The 12,574-nt window shown below is 35.5% G+C and overlaps 1 protein-coding gene and 1 long non-coding RNA gene across 5 annotated transcripts; both read left to right on the top strand.

Moving 5' to 3' along the window:
- Positions 1 to 664: 664 nt before the first annotated feature.
- Positions 665 to 3,410, top strand: LOC110698049. Its single transcript, XR_002506645.1, has 3 exons — positions 665 to 1,082; positions 2,019 to 2,205; positions 2,998 to 3,410. It is a non-coding gene; the product is annotated as an uncharacterized LOC110698049 (long non-coding RNA).
- Positions 3,411 to 8,822: 5,412 nt separating this feature from the next.
- LOC110698048 lies at positions 8,823 to 11,568 on the top strand. Of its 4 annotated transcripts, none has more exons than XR_002506644.1 (4): positions 8,823 to 9,244; positions 9,949 to 10,140; positions 10,237 to 10,640; positions 10,716 to 11,568. XR_002506644.1 is itself a non-coding variant. In XM_021875453.1 (4 exons), the coding sequence occupies exons 1-3, from the start codon at positions 9,713 to 9,715 to the stop codon at positions 10,386 to 10,388; spliced, it is 504 nt and encodes a 167-aa protein (XP_021731145.1). In that variant the 5' UTR covers positions 8,823 to 9,712; the 3' UTR covers positions 10,389 to 10,640; positions 10,720 to 11,568. The 4 variants fall into 4 exon arrangements, 2 of the variants coding, with proteins under 2 accessions (XP_021731145.1, XP_021731144.1); XR_002506643.1 differs by having other exon boundaries at positions 9,365 to 10,140; XM_021875453.1 differs by having other exon boundaries at positions 8,823 to 9,872; positions 10,720 to 11,568.
- The last annotated feature ends 1,006 nt before the right edge of the window (positions 11,569 to 12,574 follow it).

Genomic DNA, 12,574 nt, shown 5'->3' with positions numbered 1-12,574 from the left:
TAACCTTCTTTTCCTCTCTCTAAAACTCTAACTTCTATTGTTGAATTTAAGAGGGGCTTTCATCGTTTTTACCGGTAAAAAAACCCCATTTTTTGTTTATTTCTTCTGTAATTTTCTCTTTACTTTGTTTATTTTTAGGTTTATAATAATTCTTCCTATTCTAGGAAGAACTTTCTTCCTCGAAAAATAGTCTCTAGGAGAATCTTTTATCCTACGAAAGACATGATTTTTCTTCTCTTCTTCTAGGAAGATTTTTTTTGCTCTGATTTATTACCATAAAATTGTGTCATTGGTGAAGAATAATTATGCAAGATCGCAGATTTTCTAATTTCACTAGTAGAAAAACTTAAATGAGCATCGTAAAATGCGCACCGGTTTTCAAAAACCGGTGCGAAAAAAATAGGCGGAATTGAGGGAAAGAGTAATCGCACCGGTTCTAAACCAAACCGGTGCGAAAATGAGTTAATCGCACCGGTTCAGTTTGAACCGGTGCAAATGCTATTGTAAAAATAAAAAATAAAAAATCGGCCTTTATCTTCTTTCTTTCTCTTTCTGTCTTCTTTCTTTCCCTTTCCTCGATCTCTCCTCCTCTCTCATCTGCCTCTCTCTCATCTACAACAATGGAGCCTCAAACTCCTTCTCTCTCCTTCTCCATAACCGCCGCTTTCCCTTTCCTTTTCTCTCTCCTTCTCCATAACTGCGCCGCAAGCAACGCCGCTCTCCTTCTCCTTCTCAGTCCAAAATCGGCGTCATTAGAACCAAGCACAACCACCTTCGCCGCCGCCGTCAATTTGAACCAAATACAACAACAACAAAAAACTTAAATCAATTATATTCAAAAATCACAAATCCGAGGTTAGGGTTTCTTGGATTTGAAATCTAGGTTTTATGATTTTTTTTTTTATTAACATTGATTATATGAACAATTGAAATTTTGATTGAATTTAATGGTGAGAATGTGAGATGATAGGATTTCTGATTTTATTTATTTTTTTGTAATTATGGTGACGGTGGTCGGTGCTAGTGGTGGTGGTTTCGTGGGTGTGGTGGTTGCGACTATGGTGGTTCGTTGCTTACTCCAGGTAAGTTCTTTTCCCACCTTTAATTGTTCATTATGGATTACTTTTGCTCATGGTAATTGCTCATTCTATTTTGGTACTATGAGGTGCTTTTTTACAGCAAGAATTTGGCTTTATTTGATATCAATGACTTAATTTGGTCCGTACTTGATGGGATCTATTGGTGGATTTCTTGTAATTGCTACTATGTTGCCTTATTAATTTGCTCTTTTAATGAATTTCTTCCGGCATGTTCTTTTGTTGAGAATTTTATTAATATTGTTGGTATACTCCCTGTTTTTTCGTTTGTTGAGAAATTTTAATCAAGTTGTATTAATATTGTTGGTATACTTCTTTGGTTTGCTCTTGCTCTTGCAAGTATTACTCTGTTTTACAACGGGTATTGGTTAATTGTTTTCTCCAATTGTCATCTATGTCTACTACTTGTTATTTTTTCGCCTCTAATTGTCTCCATTTGCAGCAGCTCATTGAGGTTGAGCCTTCTTAGAGTACTTATTAAAAACTTGTTTGTCCATCGTTTTCTTAATTGGGTTGTATAGGAGAAAAAGAATACGATCATTGGACTCATTTTTGGACTTTGGTCCATTCATAATCATATTTCTTTATTGAATTAGTGAAAAAAAATTCCATCCTGTAGAAAGTGAAAAAAAAGTAAAGACACCTGACTGTAATATAGATGCTGACACTTGTCACTTCCTTGTTGCTACTTTGATATAGAAGTCCTACTTGCAGTTATCTTATGTTTTTTACATGTTGGCACTAGTTCACTATCAAGGGGGCACGACAGCTCATTACATATATGAAATCATGTACTAATTGCTTAAAATTCATCGAGAAGAAGGCGTAGCTTTTAAGACTTTGCTGGGTAAAATGAATTGGAGAACTGTAACCTTTCTCCTTATACTCTTCTCTGATGCATTTGTTTGATTTATTTGGCAGCACAAAGTCTTGCTGGGAAGACCATATGCATAGAGTACGTCCAAAGAGGACTTGGTTGCCCGTTAAATCTGTTGGATCTGGTACTCATGTGAAAGGAAAGGTACCATTGGTTGTCTGTGTCACACGTTTGGTTGCTTAGAAAGGTCTTCATTTGATCCGCCATGCTATTAAACATGTTGAAGAACTAGTAAGTCTACCTCACTATTGTTTCTTTATAATGCATTTATTGGTTGTTGCATTGTTGCTTTTCATCTGTCCAATGAGACCTCTCTTCTCTATTTGTCTTGTTGACCTTTGTGCAAAGATGTACAAAGACTTTGAGCTTGTAAAACAGTTTGTAGCACAGCTCAAAGGCTTTTCTTGCTATGAGTTACCAAAACAAAACCCTATTTTTATTGCTCATTATGACAGTATGACTTAGATTTTGTGTATTTGACCTATTAATTGTTCAACCCAAATTATGGACAACTGTACATTATGAATTGAATTCATATTTGGTGCTAGTCCTTTTAATCAACCTGCACATTCTTGTTGCAAAGGTAAAGCTGTATATCCTCATAATTTTTGTATTTGATGTAAAGGTCTTCCAAAACATCTGCGTATTTGCTATTCTGAATTTTTAATGTAGTGTCAAGTTGTATGGTGTCTGCTCTCCAGAGATCTTATAGTTGTTGTTCTATATGGATTCTTTTTTTTTTTAGCTAGGGGTGTTGGGAGGGAGGAATGGGGTGTAGTTGAAATTGTGGAGGGGTGTCAGGTGTGTGAACCAAAACATCTTCATTTGTTCTGCTTTTTGAACCTTGTTTCTTATGACCTTCGTATTTAAATGACATTTTATCTGGAAGTATTTCCTTACATGAATGTTTTGTTCGGTTTCTATTTTCTCTTATATTTGAACTCTTGGCTACCTCATTAACTCATAAAACGCCTTTACAATATTAAATTTGAATGTTGATTGAAATTCATATCTTATTTATAGGGCGGACAGATGGTTGTGCTGGGAAGAGCTTCAAATGGTCAAGTGGAAAAGGAATTTGAAAGCCTTGCGACTTTGGTAATGACCACAATCACTTGAAAGTCGTACTCTGAATTTTCTAAAAATTGAATATTAATTTGAAATATTCGAATAGTGAAACAAGCTTACTCTGTAATTAATTCAGTCGGACCATGATATCTTATTTTTAACATCCTTTATGTGGTCTTGCTTATGAAACTTATATGTTTGAAGCTGTTAAGATTAATTAATTTTTGTTTTATGATTATTGAGAATCAGGAATGAGAGAAGTGGTTGTTCTTTTACCTTCTAGGCACTTAAGCACTTAAACTGGGCTACGTTATTGCAAACTTCTCCTTCGTTTTCATTACATAGCTACATAATTCATACATTTTTCATTAATATGTATGTACTTTTGTACTATTTTATAGGAAAATGCCTTTTGCAAATTGCACTTCAGTTTAAATTTGTTGTTCTCTTCTTGTATTTCCAAGACCCATACTTTGAACAGAATGTGCTAGTTCTTAAGCATTTTAATTTTTTAGTAGGTGTAACAACTTTCTTTAAGGAAAAAAAAGGAATGATACGGGCTGAAACAGCAACATTACTAAAGAGATGAAAGCATGCTATTCATTGTAGTCATATGTACTGTTGTAGAGTCCACTGTTTAATCTTCTCTACCCTTCCCTTTTAAAGATTCATTATTCTTGAAATTTCACATGGAATGTTAAGTATATAAGGAGCTAACTAGTGTTATATATATGTTAGTGTTTCTATATTAATTTAAGTGAAAAAAATGCAAAAAAAAAAAATAAAATTATTTTTATATATTTGGGGCATTAAGGGTGCCGGTTTTGGTTTTGAACCGGTGCCAAAAGTTTTTTTAAAATTTTTCTGGGCCATTATTTGCACCGATTTTGGAACAAAACTGGTGCAAATAACACGTTATTAGCACCGGTTCAACCCAGTGCTAAAGTTTTTTTTTTTTTTTATGGCATCCCTCAAATCTACACCGGTTCAAAACCGGTGCTATATGGGGGTTTTGAACCAGTGTCCTTTTATATTTTTCTACTAGAGTTCTTGAATTCAATAAGATGAAAATAATCCTCATGGCTATAACAAATCGTTAAATTGTGATGTAAGTGGGAGATGTTCTACCCTGCAAAATCAATTCGACGAGCGTTAGTTATACGAAGGATTTCTTTTATTTGATTCAATATGTTATTTATTTGTTAAATTAGAATATGTTTTGTAGATATCGTATAAATTTTTATTAATGAATTTATTATACTATTAAAAAATAAAATTAGTTTTAAATAGGATTTTTTTGGATTTTACCCCCAAAATAACCTACTTTTTGAACTAATCACCCATTGTAAATTTTTTTTATTAACATACGCCCAAAATAAATAAATAAATAAATAAAATAAAATAAAATAAATTATATTTACCACCACCAAATAATTTCAATTAAAAAAAAAAAAAAAAAAAAAAAAAAAAAAAAAAAAAAAAAAAAACCCTTAGGGCTTCCATTAAGTTATTGTAAGATGGGTCAAAGTTACCTTAAAAATATTTAAAGTTACACTTATATACTACAAAGTTACCATTTTCCTCACACCGATTTTACTCTCCTTCATAGCATGTATCCATTGGAAATTATATATTAAAATACAATTAAATTCATTACAAATTAGGAAAAATAGAAAAGAATAATCTCACCTTTATCAATTATATTCAAAATAATCACACCTTTGAATAATCTGAAAATAATCTCACCTCTATCCCCAATCTACTCAAAACAATCCTGTTTACCTACAACTTGTTTATCAGGGTTTTTTTTTTTTAATTTATCTCTCTCCTCCCTACCCTCTTTCATGGCAGCAACCATGACCACCACCTCCTCCTTCATATCCAACAACACTCCATAACCACCATCTCTAACCACACCACCACTGGACCCCACCTTCGAACATCCAACCCCACCCGACACCTGACCCCTCCCCACTTGGACCGGCATACCTCCCTCCCAACCCAACCCTGAAACCCCTTCAATCCACCTCTCCACAGCCGGCCACCGCCCTCTTCACCGCCCCACCTACAATACCAATTGTTCTTGGTTATTTTAATCTAAATCAAGCGTGCACAACAAAATCAATTAAGTAGACTTTAGGAAAACTTCAATAATATTATACTTGCAAATTGCTAAATGGAAAAGTTAAAATAATTGGTAGCTTATTCTTAAATTTTGATTCATGGCCATAGCTCCATATCATAATGCCCTCACACACTGACACACCTACTACGAAATTTTAACGGTGGCGGGGAGTGGGACGGCAGGTGGGATGGTTATTAGGGAGTGGGAAGAAGGTGAGGCTGCTCCGGCATGGGTGGGACGGTGGTTGGGCTCCGTTCGGGTGGGGGATCGGGAAGAGGGAAGGGGAAGGAGGGTGCTGAGTTTTGTTTTTTTTTTGTTTTAATTATATTTAATTTTTGCTTTTGGTTTTTATATTTTTTTTTTTTAAAAAAAAAAGACTAATAAGAAGGTGACACATGGAAATCACCTTCTTTAACAGGTTACCAAGTCAACAAACTAGTTAAAGGACTATTTTCAGCATATAGGATATAAAGATATGGATTATATCCAGATTATTCAAAGGTGAGATTATTTTGATCAGAAGTGATAAAGGTGGGATTATTCATTTCAATTTTTTCTACAAATTAAAAGTTATCATTAAAGGGATTAAAGTTACCATCAAATTGATAGTCTTACAATAAAATTAATGTAAACCCGTCTTATACAAGACTTATTGTTCACCACCACCCAACACTTTCCATGAATTGTTCGCTGATATGTTCCTTTTGTTGGCTGATATTTGTATTTTGTTGGCTAATATACATAATATCACATCCAGCTATAGAGAATATCATCGAACTTATAGATAACATCAATGAATGATATCATCCAACTTATAAATGATATCATCCAAACAATTAATCATTCATCCAAACAATAAATAGTATCATTCAACCTAGAAATTAAAGATGTCATCCAAACAATTAACCATGTCATTTAACCAATCAATCATATCATCTAACCTAAACACTAAAAGCAATTGTTGGTCCGTACACCCGGATGTACCATGCGCATGGTACACTTGAATTAAAGCGGAAAGAACATAGTAAATAGTTATAAAGAACATCATGAATTTGTAAAGGAACATATCACTAAAATATAAAGAACACAGTACTTTTTCCTGAGAACAGTTTTTTTTAAAAGGTAAAAGGTAATTATTAATTGATTTTTACCAAAAATTTGATGTTAAATCATTTCAAAATATTCAGATATCAATAATTCATCTATTTACAATTATTTTCACACAAATATAATTCAAAATTTTCATTATTAAATTTCAAAAATTCAAAATTCAAAATATAATAACATATTATTCAAGTAAAAAGAACATAATTTGTATTATTGATACCCAAAGAACATGACCAATTTATATACCTTAGAGAACATTTTTTGTAACGTAAATAACATATAGTTTAGACTCAAAGAACATATTGATCAAACTCCAAAAACTTATTTCATTCCAATTAAAAAGTGATAAAAGAACTTTTATCAAAATATAAAAAAAATCATCTTCAACCTTAGAAATTAAATATCACCAAAATAGAAAAGTAGCTAAAAAAAATTGAAAAATACCTTTTCTCTCAACGACGAATTTGTCAATTACATCTTTCAATTAAAAGATTCATCGAAACAATATAATCAACTTCGTTATAACATTAAATCACTTCAAAATTCAAATTTTACCATGATTTCTCTTTTATATAAACTCAATTTCTCTCTCTTAACAAAAAATGAAATTTTGTTTATCAAAAGTAATATAAAATGTAAATAATAAATCAATTATATGAATCAAGGAATATAAATAACAAATCAATCCTTTAAATCAAGGAGAGAATAATTTTGATTTTGATTTTTTTTTTTTTTGTTTTTTTGCTCGTGTATTGTAGTTGTATACAATGTTCATTCCGCGTTTTTATAACTCTTATATTTTGACCGGGTGTATGATAAAATTTTCACACAAAAAGATAGCATCCAAATAATTAATCGTATCATCTAAATAATGATTAATATCAAAAGACGTCATCCAAACAATTAACCATGTCATCTAACCAATCAATCATATCATCTAACCTAAATCTAAAAGATAGCATCCAAACAATTAATCGTATCAAAAGATATCGTCCGAACAATTAATCATATCATCCAAACCATGAATAATCATCTAGCCAATTAATCTTATCATCTAGACAATTAACCAACTACTTCAAACTAACAGTAAATGGCAAACCAAAATTTGATAAATCGCAACAAGCATGTTCTTCAGCTTGAACAAGAAGCTGCTAGACTAGAGAAAGACGGCACTGACGCTTTCTTTTGAGCCTCCCCGTACTCCGACGCCACAGCACTCTTGAAACTAATTGATTAATTAACTAATCCTGGTATGCGGCATTCCTCAGTTTCAAGAAGTTGCTGATCTGACAAAAACTCTGAAGCGGATCACTGATTTACAGCCGTCTGATTTAGCGGCACTGATTTCTTCAACTTCATCCCACGCTACTTTACAGCCGTCTGATTTTTTGTCTTCACTCAGAATTGCTTATAAATTCTTGCTTAAATCAATCTCTATTTCTGGTATTCAATCTTCAATAACCTTAAACAGGATAAATCAGAATTTATCAAATAAAATTTCGCTAATATAAAACTAAATTGAATCAAACCAAATGCATTTCAAATTCTTCAAATGTGAAACTATTTGCTATATATAAATGACATAATTTATCATAATTTACTTAAAATTCAAGAATTCGCTGGAAATTAAAACGAATTATATCAGATAATCACACGTCTTTTATTATCAGTAATAATCTGTTCAATTCTTAACCTAATTTTGCAGAAATCGTAAGATATAAACGCAAATTCATCTCAGAATTCACAAATGGAAAATTCGTATGATACGATTGAAAATGCAACTAGAAAAAAGCGAAAATATTATTAATAATCTAATCTCTTCATACTTCTAATTTTTTTGCAGGAATTTCACTTCATTTCATCCAAAATTTCTACCTCCTTTAATCAATTCCAGAAAGCATTGATAACTTAGACTACAAAATTCAAATATAATTGAGTGATTTTCCAGATTATTAATGACGTTAATAATTTCAAATTACGAACAACACACAGAAGATACATCACGAGGATAGACATTATTTATGCTAAATTTCGTCAAGTGGGATTGAATAACAAAATCTAGGTTACGAATCAACTAGATAAAACTTTAAACGAAAGCAATAAGAAAATAAAGAAACGACACAAGGAATTGGTGATGCGAAAAACCCAAAGAAGGTAAAAACCGCGGGTAGAATGAGGATCCACCAAACTTTCACTATGTAAAATATTGAACGAAAAAGGATTACAATGTATGATCAATGTATTTTAGTAGCTAGGTTGCAATGTGTCTAATGTCGATGGTGCCTTCCCTTCATATAGACGATTTTTAGGGTTGATAGTAGTTGTTGCAAGGTGATAAGGTGAGCTCCTTGTTTTGCGGCAACTACCTCTTGATTCATGGTGTTGAGCTTATCCAGTAACAGGTTAATTCTGCTGGAGGGTAGACTGAGTCTTGGTGCTTATCACTTCCTAGAAAATAGGGGGGGGGGGGGGGGGGTTGTTATCCGTGCTTCCTCCGTCGAGTCTTGTGTTTTAAACATCGATGCTTACTCTTCGTCATTGACCCCTACTGACTTGCGTTGACTTTGACTCACTCAAATTTGTCCATAACAATTTGCCCCTAATTGCTTAATGTGGGCAGCTATGTACATGTATAGCAATTAAAACTATAAAAACAAGATAATTCAGAAACAAAAATCAAAAAATCAAAACTAACAGATTTAAAATATTGATTACTCAAGGGCATAAGCGTCCTTCTGCCTGGCGCACTAACTCGAGAAGTTACTTCAACTTCCTACTTCTTCAATTAACCGTCATTTCAATCCTTTATTATTGCTGCACGTTTTCCCACTTCCCCAAAATTACTGCACTCTTTCTCTCTCTTCTTTCTCTCTTTTCTTCTTTCCTTTACACAAAAGTTTTTGAGCGAATTCTTAGGCAGTGAACAGCAGCGGTCCTTCGATTCTAGATCCCAGCAACTTCAATTGACAGGTAATTTCTTCAATTCTCTATTTACTTAATTAATTTCGGCGAATGTCAAGTAGTATTCCTAAAGCTAGGTCTAGGTTTTCACTTCAAGTTGTTGAGAAGAGGGGAACAATTGTTTCACAGAGGAGAACGATGACTAGGTCGGAGTCTCTGATGACGCCAGACATGATGGAGGGCTTCATAAAAATGGCAGGATTTCCTGAAACCGCTTTTTCCCACGTTCCAGGCAAGGGTATGAAAGTGGAGAACTGCCCAAAAGGGTTTGTCGTTTTCCTTAGATATCCATTCTTGGAGACAGGGGCGGTGTTTCCGTTTAAGCCTTTAACCAAATCTTTTTTCGATGTGCTTGGGTTAAGCCCTGGGCAGTTGATGCCGTCTAGTTGAAGGATTTTGTCGGTTTTAGCGGAAATTACCAAGGATTGGGAGGAGTCCTTTACTTTGGAAGATCTGGTTGAAGCTTATGATATTAAGATGAGGAAGGATTGTTTTGTGAGTTTACACAAGAGGGGTAAACCGTTGGTTTTGAACACTAATTGCAATGATAGGGGTTGGGCTCAGTACTTCGTTTTCGTCAAGAAGACGTCACTTGGTACTGACGGAACGTGGTTGACGGAGGGTAGGCTAGATAAGGGTAAGTATTTTTCTTCGTGTTTAATATTTAGGACTAAGGTTTTTTGAATGTTTGATCTTGTTTCTGTTTTTCATAGATCTTAATCTCGATTTTCTCGAGCCGACGGAGAGATCGTCGTCGAAGATAAAGCGGATTTTTGAGGCGGGGCACGCGAAAAGGACTTTCGAAAGGACGAGACACACTCTAGGTGAATCGTCGGGTCAGACACACAAGGAATTACTAAGCACCTCTCAGAGAGTCGGGGATTCTGAGGAAACAATGTCTGATGGTAATTCATTTATCATTTTCGTCGTTTCGATTGTTGATATCATTGTCCTTTTGTTCACGCATTCATGCATTTGTTCGGTGTGTTCATTTCCGTCAGGGTTTGCAGCGCAGGGTGGTCATCGAGGAAGAAACACATCCCAGGCCGAGAAGGACGCTAGGATGAGGAGGAAACGTGGGTTGGTGCCTCAGGAGGCGTTGCCGTCGTTGGCAGTGGATCGGACGGAGCAACTTCGTACTATGTCGCCGTAGAAAGTTGGTGGTACAGTTGTTGCGATTCACGTGGCGTCGTCTTCCCCGCATAAACAACAGAAGATACACGATGATCCAGTGTCTCAAGACATAGAGATGCGTTTTCCTGCTGATTTTCTTAGTCTTACCAAGGAGACCCATCAGCCTCTTTTCCCACAACTAAACCAATTATTGTTTCCAGGTTCCTGAGATCACTAGGCCGGGACTTCTACTTTGGACATTACATCAGAGGCTGCTTCCTTTCATCTCTATGTGAGTTTCTTTCTTTTGGTTGTTTTTTGTTGGCAATGTATATTCAGTTTGTAATTTGAGACTTGTTGGTTTTAGACAGTGTTTGCAAAATTCTCAAGTTTTGAGGGATAGGGTGATCGGGTTGGCTAAAGAGATGAAGAGGTTAGATAATGTTGCGAAGAATAATGAGGCTAAGATGAAGACTACAACGAGGCAATTCTTGACTGTGAAGAAAGAGTTTGACGAAGCGTCTAAGAAGGTGAACGAACTAGAGAGCCGTCTAGAGGAGCAGTCAAAAAAGATGGAAGAGCAAGCCCAACGGCTGAAGGACTAAGCCAAGCAATGGAAAGAGCAAGCCCAGCAATTGGATGACAAGGCTGTGACTATCCAGGATTGAGATGAGGCATTGTCGAAGGTGAATGGAGAGTTGTCGTCAGCCAAGAAGGAACTGGACGACGCTTTGGATGAGAGTGCTTAATTAGAAATCAAGCTAAGGGCTCAGCTGATGAAGGAGTACCTGGATGGAAAGGCTACGGAATGACGTCCCCAGGAAGACAACAATCACTTTTTGGCCAACGGAGGAGGGACTTTTGCCGAGCTGGGAGAAGATGCTGCCATGGTTTCGACTGCGGATTCGAGACCCCATCCGTCAAACATTGTTCCTCCGTCCACCGACGATGCTGAAGCGCAACCGACAGTTGGTGAAGGCGTTGGAGATAATACTCATGCCGACGAGATCGTCAAGGATGTTGTTGAGGATGTTGTCGAGGATGTAGTCAAGGAGCTGAACACTGGTGATAATGCTGCTGAAGATGCTGATGTTTGAAGCTATTGCTTGTGATGGTTTCTCTTCCTTTTGCTATGTATTTCTGTTTCGTACTCTGACATTTTATCTTTTTGGTCGGATATTTTCCCGTTGTGGTTTTGAATTTTCTTGTTTCGGATTTCATTGCTTTGTGCTCCACTTGGTGGCAAGTGGTTCTTTTGAACGCTGTTATGGTACTTTTCCTTTGTTTCGTCTGTTGTCTTTTAGTGTAAGGCAAAAAAAACTTTATAAGTTAGACAAAAAACAAAGAGGATTTTTAGTTGGACGAAAGGAGTTAAGCAAATATTAAAATACAGGAAAGAGCCATTTAGTAAAGTATTTATTAGGCTGTTTGAAATAAATTAGACAATGTAATAGACAAAAAATGTTAAACTTGGTAAAAAAACATATTTTATTGATTTGTCAACGTACAATGTATTCGTCGAAGGCTATATATACTCGAGTTTAGGCCTTCGTTGTTTGCCAATGCTCCTTGCGTCCCAGCGTCGACGCTGAACACTGAAGACTAAGTTCATAATTTAGGTGTCGGGTGTTTTGCGTCAGACGCTTAGGTCGGATTTGCCCAAGCTTCGTTTTGTTTCTGTGTTTTCGTTTGAACGAAGACTTTCTTCATCCTTTTGAAGGATGTCAGTGTAGCCAACGTCGATTGCCATTATGTCATTTTCTGTGATTTCTGGTCATGACCTGAGTTCTCTATTTCGTCGATGTATGTTTCGTCGATCGATGTTCTACAAAACCAACATGGTTAGAGTACCGTTGTGCCAACGACCCTCCGATGCTTAAGTCAAAATTCGTAGTAAAAATAAGTAATCAAATGTAAATAAATCAAATGTAAGATCGGGGATGTTACCTTATCGTCGATGAATACTCTTTTGACACTTTAGAAGTAGTAATTTCTGAGATGGTTGTTTTCCAACTTCTTAGAACGGGTTTACCTTGCTGGTCGCACAGTCGATAAGCGTCGTTGCCGATGACTTGGGTGATCTCATACGAGCCTTCCCATAGGGGGGCTAGCTTGCCGTCGGCCGGATCTTTAGTGTTTTGGAATGTTTTTCTTAGTACCCAGTCACCTAGCTGGAACGTCTTTGCCTTGAAATTTTTGTTGAAGCTTCTTGCGACTATTTGTTGC

Source organism: Chenopodium quinoa, unplaced genomic scaffold (genome assembly GCF_001683475.1).
Source record: "Chenopodium quinoa cultivar QQ74 unplaced genomic scaffold, ASM168347v1, whole genome shotgun sequence".
In the NCBI taxonomy this organism is placed as follows: Eukaryota; Viridiplantae; Streptophyta; class Magnoliopsida; order Caryophyllales; family Amaranthaceae; genus Chenopodium; species Chenopodium quinoa.
Note: the sequence above shows the minus strand (reverse complement) of the source record. Positions and strands in the feature narration are given on the sequence as shown.